Source organism: Martes martes, assembly GCF_963455335.1.
Source record: "Martes martes genome assembly, chromosome: 4".
Lineage (NCBI taxonomy): Eukaryota > Metazoa > Chordata > Mammalia > Carnivora > Mustelidae > Martes > Martes martes.
The window spans coordinates 39,730,947-39,754,900 of NC_137891.1; the positions used below are offsets into that span (position 1 = coordinate 39,730,947).

At 44.3% G+C, this 23,954-nt stretch overlaps 1 protein-coding gene across 1 annotated transcript in view; it reads right to left on the reverse strand.

The window, feature by feature from the left end:
- The window catches only part of SDC2 (syndecan 2), a 102,380-nt gene extending 78,891 nt beyond the window's left edge, over window positions 1-23,489 (reverse strand). The window contains exon 1 of the mRNA XM_080800444.1: window positions 22,906-23,489. Coding sequence (XP_080656570.1) covers window positions 22,906-22,965 — 60 coding nt within the window. The 5' untranslated portion in view covers window positions 22,966-23,489. The remainder of the gene's footprint in view (window positions 1-22,905) is intronic.
- Between the last annotated feature and the right edge of the window lie 465 nt (window positions 23,490-23,954).

A 23,954-nucleotide genomic window follows, 5' to 3' on the forward strand; every position in this document is an offset into this window, starting at 1 on the left:
TGCAGGTCTCCCACAGCAGGAAGAGCATAATCAAACTCAGACAGCAGCTGCTGAGTTGGAGATAATCCTAAAAGGACTGCTTCAGACCTCCTCTTTCTCTCCCAGTGAAATTGCCTGGCACCAGGCCTGTTCCGGCTGTTGGGGCCTTATGTTTTCGGCACATTGCAAACAACATCTTCTGTGGATTCAACTCTCAAAATGCCAATGGATTTTTCTGTTTTGCTTTTTCAAGCTGGCTCTCCAGAAGCAAATACTTAAGACATAAGCATGCACGGTGTCCACATGCTGATCATATATAAACAGTCTGGGATGGAAAAAGAGGCTCTTTGAGGGGCAGGGATACGGGACTCCTTGTTAGTGGAATTAGGACTTCTCCTCTGTTCACTTGGACAAACAAGATTTCATGTAACAGTACAAGGGAGGAAAGCAGCAAAAATCACTCATTTGGATGTTGCTGAGTTTACAGATCTCTCACCAACAATTTCTAATACTCAGTGTTTCCATGAAGTCACAGCCTCTGTCCACTTAAGTTCCACGGCCTTAAAGTAAGAATAATTCTGGGGGGGTGGGGGGTGGCTGCGTGGCTCAGTGGATTAAGTGTCTGACTCTTGATTTCACCTCAGGTCAGGATCTCAGGGTCCTGGGATGGAGTCCCACCTCCAGCTCACCAGGGGGCATGGAGCCTGCTTAAGAGTCAGTCTCTCCGGGTGCCTGGGTGGCTCAGTGGGTTGAGCCTCTGCCTTCGGCTCAGGGTCGTGATCTCAGAGTCCTGGGATAGAGCCCTGCATTGGGCTCTCTGCTCAGCAGGGAGCCTGCTTCCCCCTCTCTCTGCCTTCCTCTCTGCCTACTTGTGATCTCTCTCTGTCAAATAAATAAATAAAATCTTTAAAAAGAGTCGGTCTCTCCCTCTTCCCACCCCACTCGCACCCCCACCTAACTTGCACATGCGGGCTCTCTCTCTCTCAAAACAATAATAAAAGTAATTCTACTCTTCCTGGAAATATAAGGTGACTCGACAGTTTAACCTCATAAAATAGGTTCCATTTGTAGATTCAAGAAAGCTTTTTACAACATGTACTTTTAAAAGTAAAAAGGTTGTCACTGCAAAGTCTTCTCAGCAGAATCCTATCAACCATACCTGGCAAAAGTCATCTTGTTTCCAGGAAGTCCCGTGAGAAAGGGGAAGAGGATGTGTTAGGACAATCACTTAGTTCCAGATAATAACTATTTACTCACAGCCAAATTAGTGGCCAGCATAAATTATGAAAGCTACCAATGCGTTCACATACCTAAGGTTATACTACTTCTAAAAATACAAAGTTAATGGAGATTTAAAGTTTGACCTATGAAATACAGATTTGAGATTTTTTTCCTCTCCCCAAGTTATCCAAGTTAATAATTTGATATAATTACATGTTCTCATAAAATATCTATTTTGTTGTCTTAAAGTATCTCAGAATACAACCTGAATCCAAATCATCCATCCCCATTTTTTACACTTATTCTCTAATAAATATTGATCATCGTGAAACATTTTTGAAACAGGTCTCTATGATGAAACATTAAGAAATCATGGAAAGTAAATTCCACCAATAAACTGTATTAATACTTTGGAATCTGAGGATTTTACAAGAAAGCAGGGGGGTTGTAAATATCTTATATCAGCTTTATGATTTTTAAGACTACTACCTGGAGAATTGAAAAGATTCTTCTCATCCCAAGGAAGGTGTGAGTGCCACACCTGGGTCAGCCTCCATGAGTAAGAGCCTTTAAGGCAAACTCTCCCCTACCAAGTCTCCTTAGCTCCTCCAGCAGGTATGGTCCGACTGTAGAGGACCACACTAGAAGCTGCAAACTCCCCAGACACTTTGAAGCAGGCTGATGGCACTCCTCGTTTCCGCCCAACAGCTCTGCATGAGGATGTCCAGATGAGCTCTGCTGAGTGTGGGTTGGCTCAGTATGCATGAGCTTTTAGGTGGAAGGCATTAAAATCAAACCATCAAAACCGTTGTAACAAATCAGCAAGACAAGGCAGATTCGCACACTTCCTAACCGAAAACTAGGATGGACCTCCTCCAAATGTTCCACTTGAGGACTCTGCCAGCCTTCAGATCAAAAAAAAATTAGTGGATTAAAACTAACAGCTTAAGAGGTGAACCGTATTATTCCTAATTATTATTACTGCTCTATTCATGCACCAGCTGTGAATAATTAAAAGCCTATATTTCTAAATTCCCAGGAACCCAAGAATAACATTAAGACATTTCTGAAAGAAGTTTCAGCTCTGGATCTGTAGTTAACTGATCTCAAGGTAATGCGTCTCTCCAACTATATCCACAAGGCAGAAGCACATAGCATCACAGCAAAACCTTGGGTTTTTCTTTCTCTCTGTCATGCATTTCGTCTTTACAATTATTAAAATAACCAGGAAACATTAAGAGCATGTGACTAGGCTTTTTATAACATTAAACTAAGTAACATAGAAAATCGGTCACCATTTGTTTGGTTCCCAGCCCCTTCTCACCAGATATCAGCAGGAAAATAGGAGTAAAATTAATAGGTCTTTATTCTTTTGGTTTTATGTACAGATGACAATGATAAAATGTACCACTTTTTAAGGGATGGTCATGCACACAAATCACAGAATTTCGAGCCGACTGGGAGGAAGCATTAGAATCTAGTCAAGCTCCTTCATTTTATAGTCAAAGACAGTTCAGGCCCAAGAATCTACATGCAGGGTAAAGGGCATTCAGAGCTCATGAAGGTCACTTAGCTAAGTCTGTACCGGTGGGGCTAAGCCAAGAGCAGAAATCTAAAATGTGCTCCACTCCAAAACATCCCGCAATGTATTTCACTTTAGGGGAAGGGGGAAAAGGAATATGAAGAGCAGACCAACCTCCTCAACTCAATGGAGGCTTGAGGGATCTCATGGCCAAATCTCCCGATGTCATTCATGTCTGAAATTTCTACTTTTTAATTTGTCCCATTTCCTAACCACCGAAATAAAGCCAAAGGATCACAATGTGATCATGCAACACAACCAAGCTGAAGATGCCCTTCTGGGTATGTTTGTGTGCATATATGCACACACATTTATGTACCTAAGTATGTGTACAAAGTACTGCATTTAGATCATATAAGTAGAATAAAATTGAGAATCCAGAAATAAATCCTTACGTTCACGGTCAACTGATGTTTAACAAGGGTGCCAAGACAATACCAAGGGGGAAAGAACAGTGTTTTTAATGAAATGTGTTGTGACAACTAAAGACTCCATGCCAAAAAAAAAAAAAAAAAGTATACCTACCCCACAACATATGCAAAAGTTAATTCAAAATGAATTATAACCCTAAATGTAACAGCTAAAAACCATATAAATCTTGGAAGAACACCCAGAGATAATCCTCTGCAACCTCCAGTTAGGCAATGGTTTCTTACACAAGACACTAAAAGCAACAAAAGAAAAAAAAACCAGAATTTCATAAAAGTTAAAAACTTTTGTGCTTCAAAAGACTGTCAAGGGAAAGAAAAAATACAACCCATGGAATGGGAGAAAATATTTATGAATTATCTGATAAAGGACTTCTCTTAAGAGTATAGAAAGAACTCTTAAAACTCAGTAAGAAGATAATCCAATTTTAGAATAAAGGACTAATGGGCGCCTGGGTGGCTCAGTCGGTTGAACACTTGCCTTCGGCTCCGCTCATGATCCTGGGGTCCTGGGATCGAGCCCCGCATCGGACTACCCGAACGGCAGGGAACCTCCTTCTCCCTCTCCCTGTTGCTTTGCCTACTTATACTCACTACCTCTCTGTCAAATAAGTAAAATCTAAAAAAAAAAAAAAAAAAAAAAAAGACTTAAAAAGGCATTTCTCCAAAGAAGAAACAAATGGGTCACAGGAACACAAAAAGAGACTCAACATCATCAGTCATTAGGTAAATGCAAAACCGTAATGAGATACCGCTTCATGCCCACTAAGAATGACTACAATCAAAAGGACAGAAAGTAGCAAGTGTTAGCAAGGATGCAGAAAAATGTTATAGACACGCTGGAAAACAGTTTGGCAGAGCTTCCAGATGTTAAGCATAGAGTTACCACAGGACCCAGCAACTCCACTCCTAGATACGTACCCCGAGAAATAAAAACATAGGTCCGCACAAAAACGCGTACGTGAATGATCGAGGCAGCATGACTCGTCATAGCCAAAAAGCTGAAACAACCAAAATGCCCGTCACCTGACAAACAGATGAACACAATCTGATATATCCAGAAAATGAGAGGTTGTTTAGCAATAATGAGCAATGCAGTATGGACACATGCTAGACCTGGATGAGCCCTAAAAATATGAAGCTAAGTGAAAAGAGTCAGTCATAAAGACCACCTATCCTATAGGAGGATTCCACTCATACGAAAAGGACAAGCATAAACAAACCTAGAGAGACAGAAGGGAGATCAGCAGTTGCCTAGGACCTGCTGGGGACTAGAAGGAGAAGTGACGCTAATGAATACAGGGTTTCTTTGGGGGATGATGAAAATGCTGTAAAGTTAGATTTGGGGGACAGAAGCCTCTGGGAGAATACTAAAACCCACTAAACTATATACACTTTAAGTGGGTGATGTTTGTAGCATGAGAGTTCAATCTGAAGAGAGCTGTTCAATGTCATGGTCATATATGTGTACATGACTGCAAGTAGCATAAAAAAAATACTGTCTGACCATTATCCTACTGCATGGCCAGAGAAACTACTTTTTTTTTTTTTTTTTAAGAATTTATTTATTTGACAGACAGAGATCACAAGTAGGCAGAGAGGCAGGCAGAGAGAGGAGGGAAGCAGGCTCCCCGCTCAGCAGAGAGCCCGATGCGGGGCTTGATCCCAGGACCCTGGGATCACGACCTGAGCGGAAGGCAGAGGCTTCCACCCACTGAGCCATCCAGGCGCCCCGAGAAACTACTTTTTTAAATGAAGAGTTTCCCTATTGGAAAGTACTACTGCTCTAGGCTAGTAACTTATTATAAACCTACTACTGCTAGGTGTGTTTTGATCCTGAGCTCAAGTTCAAGTCTTGCATTTTGTAGAGGACCTTAGAGCTAGAACTAAAAACACCAAAAAGGTTAGCATAGAAGCGGGGTCCGCAGAAACTTAGTCCAAGCTTGCCAAAGCAGTTATTCTGTAATTCCAGTAGTTTTGACCACGTTAAAATATATGGACTCAAGTGGGAACCCAGAATGTGCATTTTTAACAAATCCACCCCCCCCCCACTATCACCAGCACCCAGAAAATTCAAATCCTGTCAGCCTGGAAAGGCTCCTTACCTCCCGCAGCCCAGGGGTCTTTAAGCAGCCCTGGGGCTCAGAAGCTGGAAACTGATGGGTGTGCCACGATCACAGGTGGACAGCATTTTTCACCTGCTTTATGCTAACTCTGGCTGTCAGTTTTATAGGCATTTGGGAGATTTTCAAATTTTAAAGTTTGTGACTAGATCACGCTGGGTGAAATGTTGGCCTTTAGAAGAAGAGGTCCGTCAAGGCCTGAGGGCCTCCAGAATACAATAGTTGGGCTACCTGCAGCCTCATGAGCTTTTTGGAGCGCACTCATTTGCCCAGTTTGTAAGAGAACTACTAAATTCCAGGACAGTAAAACCGCATACCCAGTGTGTTGAGAGAGCCCAAAATGCGGGGGCGGGGGAGGGAGGGTGTGAAAATCTGCTGAGAATTATCCACTGAACAAGGAGAGCCGCCATTCACACCCCAGTTGTTTCCTGTCCCTGACAGGTGGACAACATTTTTCCCCTACTGGGGGAATTTTCCCCTCCTACACCTACTCCCATATTTCCCATATTCAAAAGCAACTTCCACCCTCCTCTCTGGGAGGAAGAAATCCGACCTACAGCAGCTAGATGGAGTGGCATCTCTGAGAGGAAATGGTCAGTCAGGAAAGAGGACTGCATTCTAGATGACAACTAACCAATTTGCTTGGCTGGCAGAGGAGGAGAGAAGAGACCAGAGCACCGTGTAAAAACCCAGGCTGGAATTTTTAAGCCTTTATTCCAAGGCAGTAGGTAGAAAGAAGAAAATGATTTCCTTTTTAAAAATAAAGGGGGGGGGGCATGGTGTAGAAATGTAGTATGCTTGGCTACAAAGATCAAAGAGTTTTACAAATGGGGAAACTGAGGCAAAAGAGGCGGGATGATTTGCAGAGGTCACAGCTGGCTTCTGGCACGGGAAGGCTAGTTCCAAGAACCCAAGTCTTCTGGCTACCTGTCCAGCCTTCTCTTGGGTCACCCAAAATAAAAAAGGAAATGCAAAGTAAGGGCTGTTTGGGTAAAGTAAAGAAGTTCTAACCTCGGGTCCTTGTGCCCGTCGTTTGTTTCAGTGGTATTTTTCACCAGAGTTGTATAAACCTCATAAGGAAAGCTTTGTGCTGGGGCCCATGGGTGTCAGGTGATCATGGCACAACATGACTGCCCTTGACCAGTCGAAGGAGAGCATATGGCAAAATGGCGGAAGGGGAATGCTTGGGAGGCTAAAAGTACCTCCCAAAGGTATCTCCCAATCCCCTGACTGTGGCCCCCTTCCCCTGATACTCTTCACGCTACCTTAGAGCTCCCCTGCCTCTCCACCCCTAGAGCCTCTCTCCCTTCCCCCTCAAGGCCATGCACTGTGACTTTAGGTACCCCCCCCCCCAACACACACACACAAACACCTCTCTGGCTCATACCAGTCAAGCTGGCTATCCTACCTAATTAAGTACCTATCAGAGTCTGGAGTTTATGGCAACATCAAACCTCAGTCATTACACGGTCCCTTGAATTTGGCAAATAGAGGTTTTGCCATCAGTTTAACAGAAAGTTCGTCCTAGGACGCCGTACTCAGGGGCCATTATCAATGTCTAGTTGCAGTCGGACCAGGTTCTCAGGAGAGGAAACCGAATATATCTTCGGTTGCTCAGCATTCAACTTCAAAATACAGTAAGAATGACAGAATCTAAGGTTAGCAGGAAGCTATAATAAATGTCAGCTAATCTCCCAGGTAGCGGATGTTTTGAAGATGCCAAGTAAATGGCCAAACACCTGCTTGCTTACCTCTAAGCATGGGGCCTCCCTACTTCCAACGTGGTCTATTTCTTCTACGACCGCCTTCTAGAAAGGTCTTCCGTTGATTCAGTCAAAATCTGTCCCCTTAGAAGCTTTCACCCCTTTCATTCCTGATTGTCTGAAAGAACAGAAGAACTGTATCTTCCCGGTGCTTCATAGATGTACTTCCCAGAAAATCTTTTTATTATTGTTTTTTAAACTTCCAGTAAAATAAAAACCGAACCTCTTGCATATGTAGAATGCTAGAATAAAGTAATTTTATGTTAAATAGACTAAAGGCTCTCTTGAATGAATACTAAACACATCTGCAAACAGTTTATGGTATGGAATTTGTTTGAATCTTCTGGGTTCTCTGCTCTATTTATACCTCAGGGCACAAAACAACAAAAGCAGCCTGGTAAAGACTCACAAGAGTAGTTAATGCCCAAGGAGAGAAACAGCAAACACCAGGAGGCAGCTCGCAAATGCGCTCTTAATATTTATTAAGCCAACAATAGTGTTTTGGGTAAATCTTATTAACGTAATACACAAAGTTCTGGGCAAATGAAATTTTAATTCATTTACATCAAATGTGCCTGCAATCCACATTTTTATTAAAAGGACAATAAGCATTCAGTTGAGAAGCTTGGAAATGGGAGGTTATTTTGAATATCATGTATTATTTTTCTATCATTTAAGACTGTAAAACTTTAAAAAAAAATTACATAGTATGCACTAGAAAGCTCTGGTTGCAGGAGTATAATTCGACCATTTATACAATTTTCTTCTAAAGGTTGTGGGAAAGGTATGCAGTCTTGGAAATCTCAAATCTTCTGTGTAATGAGTAAGATTACACACACACACACACACACACACACACACTAAAGAAACCAAAACCTTGAGAACGAGAGAATAAACAGAGCAATTCATCATTTGTGTAACACTCATCACTGTTTGATGTGCTAAAGGCTTCTATTTATTTATACAATCTTTAGCAGTTAAAAGATCCAAACCACTTCATGGAAAATATTTTTTAAAAAAGCACTTACCAATTAGCTAAAGATAAAATTTGTTTAGCTTCTCCTTTATTCATATTCCTGGACTTTCCCCATAACGTTCGTTTTTGTTTCTTATGCCAGTCGGAGTTGGGATTCTTGCTACTAGCACCTGGGACTATCTTCACTGGGATCACTCACTTGATGATGCCTTATGGGGCCTTGTCACACCTGCCCATCCCAGGTCCTTCTAGCAGGAGCTACCGTGCCAACCCTTTCCTCCCGATCAATGCCAGCTTCCCTGAGTCAACCCCAGGCAGAAGTCACACAAAGCAGCTTGCTGCCTTCTCACAAAACTTTTTTAAATTAAGGGCATTCTAGAACTGACTTCTATAAAGGAAACTCACTATTTCTCTACTGTTTCACCAACTTTAATGTGTTTATGACTCACTGGGAGTCTTGTTAAGATGCAAATCACAGTTCAGGAGTCTCAGGTGGGGTTGAGAGTCTGCATTTCTAACCAGTTCCCAGGCTCATGCGGGTCCCTTGTCCGCATTTTGAGAATGGAGGCCCCAAAGCAATGGCCTGCAAGCATCAGAATCACCAACTTGAAAAAAACAAAACAAAGCAAAACCCCACTGCTACCTGGGCCCCATAATCAGGGGCTCCCATTCAGTTGCATCTGCAACAGCAGGGATGAGAACCCCTCTCAGCATCTCGGAATCTAGAACACAATACAGTCACCTGGAGGGCTTTTTAAAGCCAACTGCTGGGCCCTACCCCCACATTTCAGATTCCGTTGGTCTAGGGTCAGTCTCAGAACTGCTGCATCTCTAACACGATCCTAGGTGATGCAGAACTGCTGGTCCAGTCTTACAGAGAGACCTGACCTAATGCTAGGGTTAACAACTAACAGATGTCATTTCCGCGGAGAACAGACACTTCTGTGCGCAAACTGTATTATAATCAACGCTCTGGAACATCCATGTATGGTAAGAGGGACATACTAGGAGGGGGAGGGCAGAATTCGCATTTCCACTCCCTTAATTTCTAACGTTTAACCCTGTTGTTGTCAAATTAAAAAAAAAAAAAAACAGCGATGCTGAATTTTATTCTAAGATATTATAGACTCGTTGGGTTTAAAAGCGTATGAATCATAGCAAATGGTTCATTGTAACAGCGGGCTCAGAATAATCCTTCCAACTCCATTGGGGGACAGATACATGTTCAGCAGCAGTTTCTAAAGGGTCAGCATTTTAATGTTATCCTGCAGAGCAATTTTTAGAAGCTTTGAAAACTCCAGAATTCTTAAACAAGGTTTTTTTCTTCTTCCCCCAAGTCAATTAAAGATAGCCCCTTTTATTCGAGGGATGGAAAATTGTGTTTCTGAACTGAGTGAGGGCAAACATGCTCCCAAATTAGATATCCGAACAAAGTAAACTATGAGCAGATTAGATAATGGGGCTTCTGCTTTTTTACTGAGGCAAGAACCAAAGACAACCCGGACGTCTTATTCACAGGATAGCCTAGAGCACTCTCTCTTCTCTACTTCAACCCCGGAAACACACAGTTCCATGGATTTGATTAGACTTGAACAAGGTCCAAGTAGCTGAGGTGCAGTAATAAAGGATAAACTGAAGAAAAGGACCATCATTAAGACACGTGTGTAGGGTTTATACACGATCAGTAACTTCAGACAAGTTCTAGGACACATTCCCAATCAGTAAAACACAATCTCTCTGTTCAAAGCATGAACTCAGGCAAATCTAATAAGCTGACCAAACATGCTTTTCTGCAACCAGGCCAAGGGGACAAGCATCCTTTGTTCCACTAAGGAAAGTTTTTGAAAGGAAAGGGAAATGTTTCCATTTTTTTCTAAGACCTCCTCAGATAGGCTTCATTTATACATATATAATCTTTTGTGTAAAGAGCCATGTATCGTAACCCACCAACGTAATTATCAGGAAAGTATGAGCCAACAGAAAAAGAGGAGAAGGATGGACAAGGAAGAAGCTGGGAGCAAGCTCTTCCACCCAGCTCTGGACTGGGGTAGGGGGCAGGGCAGTCCCGGGGAAGCCACTGCATTCCACTGGGTTTGGTCACAAGCAGTAGAGAACACGGGGCTTCACGAGACAAAAATCTTACCTGCTAGACTTCCCTCGAAGCTGGAGGAACACCAGAAAGCACCCGGAGCACTGGTTCTCAAACCTTCTGGAAGCCAGAGTCACCTGGGGAGCTTTTACAGCAGGCTGCCCCCTCCCGGCACCGGGATAGAGTCTGATTTAACTGCTCTGGGTGGGGCTCAGGTGCCCACAGCTTTTCGAAGTTCCCCGGATGAATTTAATATGCAGGAAGGGGTCAGAGTCAGTGATCTAGAACATGTCCCTCATTCTCCAGAACTAAGCCCTAGAGAGGCTAAAACACCTTCTCTTCACCAACACACAACAGCCACAGCAAGGAAAGAAAGAAAGAGGCAAAAATTCAGCCTCCCCTTTTCTTTCCCATTGCCCTATCTTTTCTCATCTGGTCATTTTCCTCAGTCTCGGGTTCAAAACCTCCAAAATGGATCCTTTCTTCTTTGATCAGCACATCTAAGCAGCCGTCCATTTCAATCAGCATCAACAGGAGACCAGTGCTGACTCTACACCCAGCATGCTTCTAAGCGCTAGACATGCAGAACTCATTAATCCTCACACCATCACCATGAGGTGGCTACTGTGACTAACCTCCTTCTTACAGATGAGAAAACTGAGGCCAAGAGACACTAAGACACCTGCCCAAGGTCATACACAGCTGGACACTGTGTCCAGTGTCCAGAGCTGGGAATGTAAAGAGACCCCATGAATTCCACTAATTGGTTCCCCCATTACCAGACATAAGTCTGTGGTGAGAAGCCATCAAAGCAACAGGCTCCACACCAGTGAAGGAATCAGAACATGGGTGACCTAGAATATCTGGCCAACCAATGCAAAGGAAGGGGTCTGACACTTCACTGTTGGGACCTGCACCCATTATACATTTAAACACTTTACACATTAAACGCATTATACATTTAAACACTTTCACTGCTCTCTTGAAAGATGATAGTATCATGTCAGGGCTATTTAAAGCATAAAACAAACAAACAAACCCAAGGATCTAACTTCTGCTAGGTCACCTAAAATGCAGTCATGGCCAGTGATCCGGCTGGGCAGTTGAGAGACAATTACAGACAAGAACGGAAAGTGCCCATCACAGTTCTAAGTACACAGGAGGACATCTGCGTAGTAATTTTCAATGTCCGTGTCCTTTAATAAAATTCCTTTCTTAAAAATATCACCCCGCAGACTTATCTTCTGAAAAACTATGATGCAAATATATTTGCATTATTATGCTCGGATTTACCAAAGAAGTATTCAAGAGAAAATGTTGGGAGAAAAGACAACCCTACATCCCATACAAAACCAGCAAAAGGAACCGTTTTACCTGGACTAGACATACCGCCACCCCTCTTTTCCTGAAATGCAGGGACCTTTTTATTTTTAGTACAAACCTCTAAGGAATGCTCTTCTTCCCTCATAAAATGAGGTTTTGCTTTTTTTTTTTTACTCCATAAAACGAGGTATTAATTCATGAGGACTTTACTTCTAGTTTTGATTCTTATCTCCAGTAAGATAAGAACCTTTCATCTCCTTTTCTGTCTGCAAGTCTCCACAATCTTCCTAGGATTTGCAAATCAACTGGACTTCAGCCCCTAGTCTCTCCAAATCCCAGGGCTTTCTGTTCTCTTCCCCTAATTAGCCCAAAGGGCCGCAGATAGTAACAGAGTCTGCCGGAGCACAATTTTTGCTGCAAGCTGAGAAATTATCTCAACATCATTTTAAATTACTCACCTTGCACAGAACACATTAACCACACTGATGCAGAGCGTCTAACATAAAATGTATGTTCCATTTGCTATTTCATTCATGCATCAAACACAGGCCAGGATTAAGCATATTGGGTGCTAATCATTAATGCGAGGAATGAGAAAGAAGGAGGACCCAGAAAGGGAACGTTTTATGGTAAGAAAAAATTACTAACAAATCACTGATGGCCTGAGCCCAACATTGTAGCTCTCCCATTAATTATGTGATCCTGGACAAATCACTTAACCTCTCTAGATGTGTTTTCCCCCTAAAAGTCAATTTCAGCTCTAAAATCCATCGTTACATAATGAAAAAGCAGAACCCAAAAGAATACAAGGAAAATCATCCCAACACTTTTCTACCTCTTTCATTCATCAGCTAAGACTATTATCTTAGCCAGACACATAAGGTCCAGTTCTCGCCTTTCAGAGCCCAAAGTTCATAGAGTATGGAGAATGAGGCTGGATGAAATGTAAGGTTTCTTTCTCCTCGGATGTAAACATCAATAAATTCTTGAAGTTCTAAACGATTTCTCACTCTTTGTGTCTTTCTTGTGTTTTAATACTCAGAAGTCTTTCCTTGGAGCACAGGTGGGGGAAAGAGAAAAAAATCTGCAAGTCAAGTGTCTTCAGGTCATCAACAGAATTCTGCTTTTTCTCCAACACACCATGCTACCTCATAGAAGGTTTGTCTTTGTTCTGCTGGGAAAGCAGTGACTTTTCTTCTACAAGGGGTTCTTCTTATCCTTCTCAACTGCAGGTATGTAGGTCTTTGACAGTTCTGGTTGTTAGTATGTCTAACTAGATTCAGATAAAAACAAATTGACGCATATTTTACATATAATGCATGTATAACTTATGGGCCCAACCCATCTTCAACTACCCTAAATAATCAAGAGGTAGGTGATAGCTACTTGAAGGCAGGCATCATGTCATAATTTCTTTTTTTAACTTGTCAGACCAGCCAAGAGCTCTGCCCTTGGTGGATGTGCCATTACATGAGTTAAGTCTTAACTGACTGAGTTACCAAACATAAAGCCTCATTCAATAACCAATCCGCACAATGACAAAATCGAATCAAATCTAATGCAGGTTCCCCCTGCTATCCGAAAGGAGAGGAACTTTTCAAAAACCGAAATGGCAGAGAGCATAGAAGCCATTATCAGCAATTTATACAGACACACTTTTGAGCCTTTTCAGACCCCCAAAAATAACCTCTGTTAGGCTCTTGTGATACCTTAGGACACATCTTGCTAATGGATGCACAAAAGAAATCAAGAGAAAGCACAGATGCTCAGAGACACAGGTCAAAGCTATGGTGGCTTGATGCTGAGATGTTGAGTGTGGTTCCTGGGGAAAGAGCTTGGTGGCGCCGCTCTTTTTAGGTGCCTGCTGCCCCCATTACAGCTCACTGCAAAACAAACACTGAGCACTATTTTGGCTTCTTGCCTTTTCTTCATAAAAGCAAAAATTCTCTTCAGATTTCTTTTGGTTAGTGAGAACAGGTACTAATGTCCGTCTTTCATAAAAGTGCCGTGGCCTACTGCAAACTTTAAAAAAAGCAGGAGGATACCTGAATAACAAAATAAATATACTCACCACTCTTAACTAAAGGAGTTCAGAAGTGGGACAGAAATAAGGTTAAGATTTTAATTCATCAGCAAACCTAACAAAATAAGTTTACAACATAAGATTGCAATGTTGACCTTCTTTAAGCATTTTACAATTATAATCCCAAGTCCTACGGTAATTTTCAAGTCTTAACTGAATTTCCAACTCATGTACAAGTCTATTTTTGGTTTTAGCTGAATGTAATTCAGGAAGCAGATGATGGCAGAAAGAAAAAGTATAATTTAGCATCATACCCTGCCTGGTAAAAAAAATAAACTGGTCATAAATTTGTGAAAATATATGTCCCTTGGTGTCAAGGTTGAGAATGCAAATAAGAAACAAAAAAACACATGCATACATATTTATGCATGTATAATATATTCCAGAATCACAAAAATGAAAGCTAAAAGGAAAGAGAATCAAATGTGTTTAAAACACCTACTATGGGTCAGGTTTTTGTGTTAGAAGTTTTCAGTCATTATTGAAGCTAATCTTCAAAATAACCAAAGAGGCAAAATATTATAATCCCCCAGTGTTACACCGAAAACACAAGCTCAGAAATGATAATAAACTTCCCCAAGGTCATGTGGATTTCAGGTGGTTAATACTGAAAACCAAACCCCAATATACCTGATTCCAAAACCCTCAAGATCATCTCCTGTGTCATCCTAATTTGGAAGAGCACAACACTGAGTCTTGGCAATGCTAGAATGACACGTTCCTATGGATTACAATCTATATATGTTATGACCCCTACTTTCCTGCACTGTCACACACCTGTCACCCAGGCAACTAGAGACTGTTACCTAACAACTCAGTAAACAGTGATCTTTTGGTTCCTAAACATGTCAAGTGAATTGAGCCATCAGCACAGATGTACTAACCCTTACATAGTAAACCTTTGAGTTAACCAGAAATTAGAGACCCTTGTATTAACATTTTTATAATCTTCTATTATATATTTTCTGCATCTATTGAGAAGATCATATCATCTCCCTTAAAGTTATCTGCACTGCTTTTCTGATGTTGAAGCATGCCTTGGATAAACTCTTCTTGGATTCATCGTTATTCTTTTAATGAGCCGCTGTTTTCAGTTTGAGAATATTAAATTTAAAATCTTGGCATCATAAATGAAGCTGGCCTATGGTTTGTTTCCTACACCCTCTTCGTCTGATTTTGACACAGAGTAATGCTAACCTCATAAAATTAAAGAGAACAGACTCTATCATGCTCTAAGCTCTGTAACAATAATTGTTCCTTCAAGGATCAGAACATACTTGTAAACCCCTCTAGGCCCAGTACCATTTTTTAAAATTGAATTTTTTGTTGACATAATTGTAGATTTGCATGCAGCTGTAAGAAATAATACAAAGAGATCTCTTCTACCCTTTACTCAGTTTCCCCCAATGGTAACATTTTATAAAATGATAGTAAATATCTCAACAAAGATATTGACACTGGTACTATCCACCAATCTTACTCAGTTACTCAGTTTTACTTGTGTTTGTGTGTAAGAGTATACATAGTTCTATACAATTTTATCACATGCAGTTCTATGTATACATATATACATATAAATTTTTTAACATAACCTTAGTTTCACTATATAGTTTCACATCAGACTTTTTGTCTATTATAACGCTTCCAAATTATAAACATTTTTCAAATACATTTTTAATGATTATATGGTGTTTAATGTATAATTTAGAATCTTTAACCAGTTTTTTTATTGTATATTCAGGTTCTTTCCATTTTTTTAAACTATTATAAGTAAATATTCAATAAACACATTTACCCAGCTATGGTAATTTCCTTTGGATAGATTTGAAGAGGTAAAATTACTGGGGGGAAAAATGGGCTTTTCATATCTTAACCCTTACAGATCCAGCTGGTCCCAGTAAGGAACCTTTCAGCAATAACCAAGGACATATCCTCTCGCATCACTCACATTTCAAGAAAAGCTGAATACAAACATATCCCCACTATCTCAACATAGAGCTAGGCCTCCCCAAATCAGGAAAGAGAACCAGCTGGGAAAGGGAAGGCTCCGTCCTGCAGATCCCGGGCCACTCTCTAGGTTGGAGCTCATCAGATAAGCCCCGTGGAGCCCCACTCTTTAAGGAGACAGAAAACTACGGATCAGAATAATAGTAACGGACACATGACATAAAGCATGAATATGCCACTGTGCGAAAAGCTTCTACCAATTCTGTCTCACATCATCCTGAAAACCTTTAGAATATTCCATTTTACGGAGAAGAAAACTGAGCAGAGATGGATCAAGAGACCTGCCCAAAGTGACACAGTAAAGGGGATTCAACCCCGCCTCCAAGGACCAGACTCTGAGCTAGTCTACCATACTGCCTACTCATTTAGACTCTTGCCTGTGGTGTCCACAGCACTTACACGGGGCTCCAGTGCTAAGAGACATGAGCCAGAGGGAAGGCACCCGCGAAAGGCCCCTCTCTGCAAATGGACGTCTAGACCAGAAACCAACGGAGGAGCCTGAGGTCCCTCAGTGACTTAAGCCTTAAAAAGCCCTTCAAATTACATCAACAAGTCATGTTGTCTTTGCCTAGAGTGAAAGTGAATTCTATCACATCCACTGGTCTTGATGCTACACCGGCTTGTATCTGCAAATATATGAGAAAACAGTAGACATTGGATCATGGACGTTCAGAGTAACGTATGTAATCTCAGTACATGACAAATACTCAATTCCAGTGAACAGATTACCATCAGCCATCAGACATGACTTACCTCTCAGTAATGTGAATGAATTCCCTGCTTCAGTACATAAAATAGTAAGTATTTGGCAGGAGCTGAATAATTACTTATTGATTGGGTTAATCTTAACATTTCTCCAATCTTACCCTGAAGCATATAGAAAATGAAATATTAAAGACAGAAAATTCTTCTAGTTCACCCCATCATTTTATAAATGGGGAACCTGACATCCCAGAAAGATTAAGATAATTAACTACATGTGTGTAAAACCTCACTTTTGCCCTAAATATTGTGCATTCACTTGTACTGCCTTTATATTTAATAATAGATCATATGAAACTATATATTTGACTTTTACTTGTTCGTGGTAAGACCTTGAAAAAACAATTTTCCCTTAATAATTGGATATCTCATTCCACGTGCCGTTCTTATCATGAGACTAAACTCCATTAACTGCACATACCCCTTAAATATCAGGACTGTTTGTATTTAATATGCCTGTATCATCATAAAAGAAAATAAACATCTAACTGCTTTGTAAAGGGCACATTTACTGTATCTTTGTGACATTTTTGACAAAAGAGATTCAGCAGAGGAGGAAAAAAATGTGAAAACCTATCTTGTCTTTAACAACATTTTCCATAGCTTGGAGTCCAAGACCATGAGCTGGCTCTCACATACCAGTTGGCCTCTCTCTGCTAATATGAAATTCAAATAGGAAATCTCCAAAGACTTCACGGTTTCTCCCCCTTCTACTCCTACCAATTCTTTGAGATACCCAAGAAAAACAGACATTCACAATTCTATTTTGACAGTGTTCTTTCCTAATCAGAGCCAGTCACCCCTTTAGCCTTGTTGCTAAAACTAACATGGCCCCAGAAACAGACTTGTCAAAATGCTGTGAGATTTCTTAATAGTAGGAGCCAGAGCTCAAATGGCTAAAAGGAGAAATTTCACGCATTTCTCCCCTTAAAAAATAAGAAGACTCTCTCTCTCTGCACCCTCACTCCCCAACATTCCCTCACCACCCCTGCCACCTCCTTCTAGATGACCCGTAGTGCTCCAGCATCCAATATAGCAGCATCTCTCCTCGAGGTGTGCTGGGATCTCAGTGGAAGCCCACAGGAGGGAGCATGGAGGTAAGCAATGATGGCAGGACTTGACTTCAATGTCTTGTTTATTCTTCCCACCAACACAGCAGTGTTGTCGAAAGGGAGGTCAAAAGCGAGTCAAATCTGGCCTACCAGCCCAGGTACTCCCCCGGGGTGGGTGGAGTCAGTGGGCCCCAGGCCACGCTGCTTGTAGCGGTCAGTGCAAAGATGAGCTTCAGCAGGGCCTACGGACCCAGACTGCCCCCAGCCACTGGCACCAGCCCCTAAATACGGACCTTCAACAGGTGTTTACCAAGCTCAGCACTGCACAGGCATCAAAGGTGTAGCAAAAAGGGCCCTCCCCTCACGTGGCACCAACCGCAACAGAAGAGAAAATTGCCATCTTAGAACGTCAGAGGGCTTAAGGGCATTTTCCACTGCTCTTTGATTTCATAGACAGAAAAGAGAGGCCAAGAAAAGAAGAGGAAAACCACTTAGTACCTTCTGTGCCTCAAGCACCATTCCTATGCTCCCTCATTACATGCTCACAATAATCATGTTATGAAGGCATTCAGGTCCAAATTATACACATGTACATACGTATTTTTTCAAGTAACTTGGAGTTTTAGTTTCTTGTCCAAGTGCTACCACATTAAGCGGCAAAGTACCAGCATGTGAACCCAGCTTGTCCACCTCCCATGCCAAAGCCCTCAGCGCTCTATGGGGCCCCCAAGGTCACACAGCTTCATACTGCTGGGAGCCCACCAACTAGCACAAAACAGCACAGGAAGAAGGCGTAAAGTATGTGACCCACACCAAATGTGACGCTCCCAAATGTGGTTGATTCATTACAGCCATCTGAGATGCTTCGTAAAAATACAGATCACCCCACCCCCTTCCAGGACACTGGCTATGCTGGTCCGAGATGAAGCCCTGAGATCTGTATTTTCACACACTTCCAATGATTCTCATCATTCGCCTGCTGTACCATTTATAGAAAGATAAAAAACAAGGGTTCAAACACGAAAGTCCATCTGGAGCTTGGGTCTGGATCAACAGAATATTAAAGGAAAAACACTGAAGACGAGGCTATGTCCCATGAGTGTTCATGACAGTGAGACCAGCCGGCCAGCAGCAGGAGACATGACAGAGAGCGATCAAGGGGGGGATAAGGAGGAAGGAGCAATATTATGAGCATCTTATAAATGTGGCAGAGATTATCAGACTCCATGCCATGTAACAAGAAACACGGGAGGTTTGTGGACCATGGGAACACCATCCGAATGGTACAGGATAAATCAAACAGTAGGTGAGCATCTAGACGAGCGGAACAGCTACAGGGCTGCCCACGTAAAGGCCCAGGTCCCAAGAAAGACAACACTGAAGGGGAAAGCTACCTGGATCACCAGAATGTGAGCTGCAAGAACCCACAGGAGGTAGCTGCGTCTGCTCAATGCTTTCTCCCCCGCACTTAGTAGGCGCCAACGTGTACTTGCGGAATGAACCATACACAGGTGGAGTTAGCAGTCCACTGGATGTGGAAGTCAACAAAGTGGAATGAGTCAAGGATGTCTTCAAGATTCAGATCCAAACAACTAGGATTAAGATGATGGTACTGGTCCACCTGACTAAAAAAGGTAAATCAGAGTCACTTATTTTATCAAAGGCTCTTTAACACTTCTTGTTTTTGTTTTCGATTTCTGTTTCTCTAAAACTTTATTTTGGCTTCTGCTCCATGAAAGAATCTGGTGATTCTGAGATACTGGAAGGTACCACTGACGGTGCCAAAAACGGCAGGTCTTCTTTCAGAGTGAGAAGGAAATGATGGGTGAGATGATTTAGTCTGATCTTTTGCAATGGAAAAGGGACAGTGTTGTGAGAATCTAAACTCAGGTGACATTCCTCACACTGTCTATTGGACCAGTGCCAGCTGACATGCCAATAACATAGTGGCCTGACCAGACTCCCTATAAACCTTAATGACAGAGTTGTCTGTGTTCTGTGTGGCTGGCTCAGCCTCCGGGCTTTGCCACCCTGAGGAGACTCCAGGCCACCTGTGGCTGACTGGTCAAGTCTCTGGGTGCTTCTGGAGAGCTGAAAATTAGTCCTGCCCAGGAAAAAACTTGGTGATCTTTTGAAATCCTTTCCAAACTAATGATTATTCAAGGCGCCATGTGAGTAAGCGTCTTACAGTCCTCCAAAACTAGATCTACCAGGTCCCAGAAGTAGGAATCTGTGGGCATACTCTAATTTCTTTTAGGACAACCAACTTTTGCAAAGCTAATCTTACAAGATCTTTCTTTCTTAAAGGATGTCTACCTACTGCTAATCCCCAACTAAGAGAAAAAGGTTTTTATAAAATTCCCTAGCAAAAGTAATTTGTTTCATTACCAGCAAAGCCAAAATGTTTTTTTTTTTTTACATAACTGAAAAAGGTTATATGGTTCCAATCTTTTTTTTCTTACTTGTTTAAAAAAAGATTTTATGTATGTATTTTAGAAAGTAAGAGAAGGAGCAGGGGGAGGGGCACAGGGAGAGGAGAAGCAGACTCCCAGCTGAGCAGGAGGCCAGCCCTGGGGGCTCCAGGATCATGACCTGAGCCAAAGGCAGACACTTAACTGCTTAACCCAACTGCTTAACTGACTGAGCCACCCAGGCGCCCCTTATTTTTCCTTCTAATGCAAACTTTCCAAAGTCTGCCTTTCATAATGCACTGAGAGGTAACCCATGAGTCCAAATGTCTTGACAGTTTCTTTTAATTTACACATACTGAAATATGTGCATAAAATTCCATTAGTTCCAAAACACTTCCTTTTGTTAAACATATTTCCAGTTCAAATTATGTGTTCAGAGCAGCGTGCAATATATTATTTCTAAAGGTAAACAGTCACGTTTAAAAAAAATGGATAGAAAAACAGCAGCATATCACTACTGCCACACTCAGTCAGTCCTTCTCCTCACATGGTGTTCCTGCAGTGAAAGCCTTAAGCGGGGGGGGGGGGGGGGGGGGGGAGGAGTCTGAATGGTGACCACAGACAGTCCTTACTGTCTCCTGCATCCAGAAAGGAAGGGCCACTAGCTTCTTTTCACAGACAGCTTTGAACCTTAGTTCCCAAGAATCTCTGTGCCACCCTCCCCCACCTTCCCTTGTGCTTAGTAGAAAACTCAAGAATTCACTAACTGCAGACATTTTTCCTTTCCTCCTTCTAAACAGAGACTTTGGGCTCAGACAACCACCACTTCTAGCTCCCAGGAGACAGTTGTCGTTTTCACATTAAAATAAGAGGTCCTGGAAATAATGTGCTGTAACAGCTAATTGTCGAAAAATGAAGTCTTTCAACTTCACATACATTGAGGGTGCTTGGCATCAAACGGAGACTAAAAGTAATTAAAATGGACCAGTGGCCACCCTGGGCTTTGAAACAGCCTAACAGACTCCGTGTTAGAGTGTCCGAAATGACATTTTTAAAAAGATATGATCACCCTTTAGGATGATACCCCAATCACTGAAGAGAGTTATCTACCACAGTGAAGGAAGTCTTTGGGAAAGCATCTAATCCCGGTCAGAAATGAGAAATATTGGAACCACAAAGATAGAGCTCAGGGGAAAGGTGGGGGGGGGGGGTGCTGGGGCGGAGACAGTTCAGACAAAAAGCTTCCATAAAGAGCATTGTCAGATTTATGCAAAAATCCGGAGAGCCAGAAGATAGAAACATTCTTTCTGGAGAATTCCCAAACAGTAACACTTCCTAGCAAATCCTGAACAGGACTCCGCGGAAAAAGGACTTCCTTAACCCTGTACAGCCTTTCAGACAGGCTTCTCTTGAAAACCTTTAGAGGGAGTTCTCCCTTTGCCCTGTTTTGCAACGAGATGAGCACCGTGTTTTTTCTGAAATAAACAGAGAATCTCTCCCTTTCTGTGTACAATGAGCCAAAGTTCGTAACTGGCTGGGAAATTACCAGTCCCAAAGGATGAACCGATCATTTGCCAGAGAGAACTACCGATAAGACTCGTAGTTCTATTTTACAGCCCAAGCACCCAAAGATTCATCTACGCTGTACAGTGTCCAATTCTACCCGCTTTTCAATCTCAAAGACCGTTTGGGGGACCTGCTAGCACACAGAAGCTCCCACACTGATCTAATGCTCAGTGCCGTGCCGAAGAGGTTTTCCGCTCCTAAACTGCTTCAACTCCAAAAAAATGGGGGGGGGGTAACACTCCAAGGGCGAGGGGAAAGAAACTCACAAAACCACCCCTGGGCAAGTCAGGAGGTGACAAAGGGAGAAGATGTGGCAACTAGAAAGGCCAGACAGCTGCGCTCCCTAACCGAAGCCCCAGAAGGCGCCTAGGCTGCAGACAGAATTGGGGATGCTGGGCTTCCACCTAGCGGGGCAAAGCTCGGGGCGCCCAGGTAGGGGCCGCCACGGACAAGAAGCCCAGGAGGCAGCTCCCTTCAGAGGGCGCTCATTGGGCGACGCAGGGAAAGCAGCTCCAGCCCCACAAACGCAACCCAAAGAAGGAGAACCCAAGATCCCGGGAAGGGAAGCTGGGTGCCCGCAGCCCGGCCCCGCGGGAGAAAAGATTCCTCCGGGCCTCGGAAGCACCCCTGCCAGGGCCCGCGAGGACAAGCGTGGCAGGCTGGAAGCTTCGGTCCCCGAAGGCAGGCGCCCCGCGGCGGAGCTTGGCGTCACCCGCACCCCGCCTCGCCCTGCACGCTCCACTCCAGCGCAACCCGTATTAACATGTCCTCCTGCCCCCGAGGGCCCGCGGGGCTGCCCTCCGCGGCTCACGGAGAAGGAGGTCGCCGCAGGACTGGGTTGCAGGGGCCGGGGCCCCAGCATTTTCCGGCGCGTTCGGTGCACCCCCTCCCCCGCGGGACCCCGGACTGGGCCTCAGAGGGGAGTCAGCCTTTCCACGAAGTGTCTGCTACCTCGACCCAGCCACCAAAAACATCAAACAAAAGAACTTTTGCAAACTTTCCTCTCCGGTCACTCTCAGATTTCTTAAATCGGGAATCTCCTCACTCCTATTAGTCAACTGACTAGGAAAGCTAGCTAGCGGGGGGGGGAGGGGGGGCAAAGTTTCCAGGGTGTCCCGGGGTCTCGCCGAGCGCGCAGAGGGGGCGGGTTCCCTCGCTGGCCCTCCTCCGGGGGCTCTGGCCACCCTTTTCCCAAGGTCCTTCTCGGGCCACGCTGCAAGACCCCCGCAAGGGCAAAGAAGTTGGGAGTGACTTCAGGGGCCTCTGCGGTTGGACCGAACTGCGATTCTCGCGCCCTCATCCCCGGGGACCTCGCGGCAACTCCGGCGAGCGGCGCATTTCTGCGGGAACGGAAGGCAAGGGGGAAAGGGGTGGAGGAGCGAGCGTATTTGTCCCAGTGGATTCCCGGTGGCCGAACGCCAAGTCGGGGGGGGTGGACCCCCCAGGCGGCGCCCCCCGATTCCCCCGCGGGCGCTGCAGACTCCCCTCGGGTACGAGCACCCGAAACGGCTCGCACTCCCCCCTCTCCGAGTCCACTCACCGACTCCGCCGACACGCAGGCCACCAAGCCCAAGGTGAGCAGGATCCAAGCGCGCCGCATATTCCCCGGAGACCGGCTGCTCCCAGCCGCCGCTGGCAACGAGGGCGAAACGAAGCCTACTGTCTAGCGCCCGGCGCAGCCGGTGCGAAGAGATCCGGGCCAGAGCAGCCGCAACGACCGCGGCTGGGGCTCCGGCACTGGGGCTCCCGGCTCGGGGGCGCTCGCTGGCTCCTCCTGCGCCTGCTCCCGCCGCCCGCGGCTGCGCCCCGGGAATGCGGCGCCTTCTCACTTGTTGGTTTCTGCACTCCCGAAGCCGAGTTGGTGCTCCGGGGAGGCTGCTCTCTCGAGCTCTTCTTGCTCTGCGGCTGTTTTACTCCTCCGCGGACTCCTTCCCAGTGTCGCGGTTCCGTTGCTGGTTTTGAGGAATAAATCAGATGGCTTGGAATGTAGCTGCAGCTGAAGTTTGGGGGCAGAGCAGTGAGGGCGCGCGACTCGCGCGGCTGGAGCTCCCGGAGTATCTGGAGGGAAGCGCGTCCGAGCCCGGCTAGTGGCTCAGCGGCTCTGCCCCTCCTCCTCTCCGCCACGGCCTCCCTCCCCCGATCCTCCTCCCCCGATCCTCCCCCCCACCTCCTCTTCTCCTCCCGCTCCCTCCCCCTCTCCCTTGCCTGCTTCTCCCAGCTCCTCCGGGCGTCTGGGGGAGAGGAGGCGGCAGTGTGACTCCCAGCTAAACCCGGGAGAAATTCCTACAGGATTACGCCCCGATTGGCAGCTTCGGGGACCAGTGGGCGCCGGTGGCTCCGCTCTGTGGCCGCTCAGGACCAGCTCGTCCGCAGTCAGAGCTCCAGCGCTCCGAAGCTCCTTCATTTTTCTCCCTCCCTCTCTCCTTTTCCTCTCTCCTTCACGCTCTTTTCTTCTCGATTTTGTCTCTCCGTTCTCACTTTTCTGGTGAGAGATCGGTGAAACAACGAGACACACATAATTGGCTTTTCTGCCCGTGAGAATGAGACCAGTAGAAAGAAACTGCTTTGAGAGTTGGAAAAACACACACA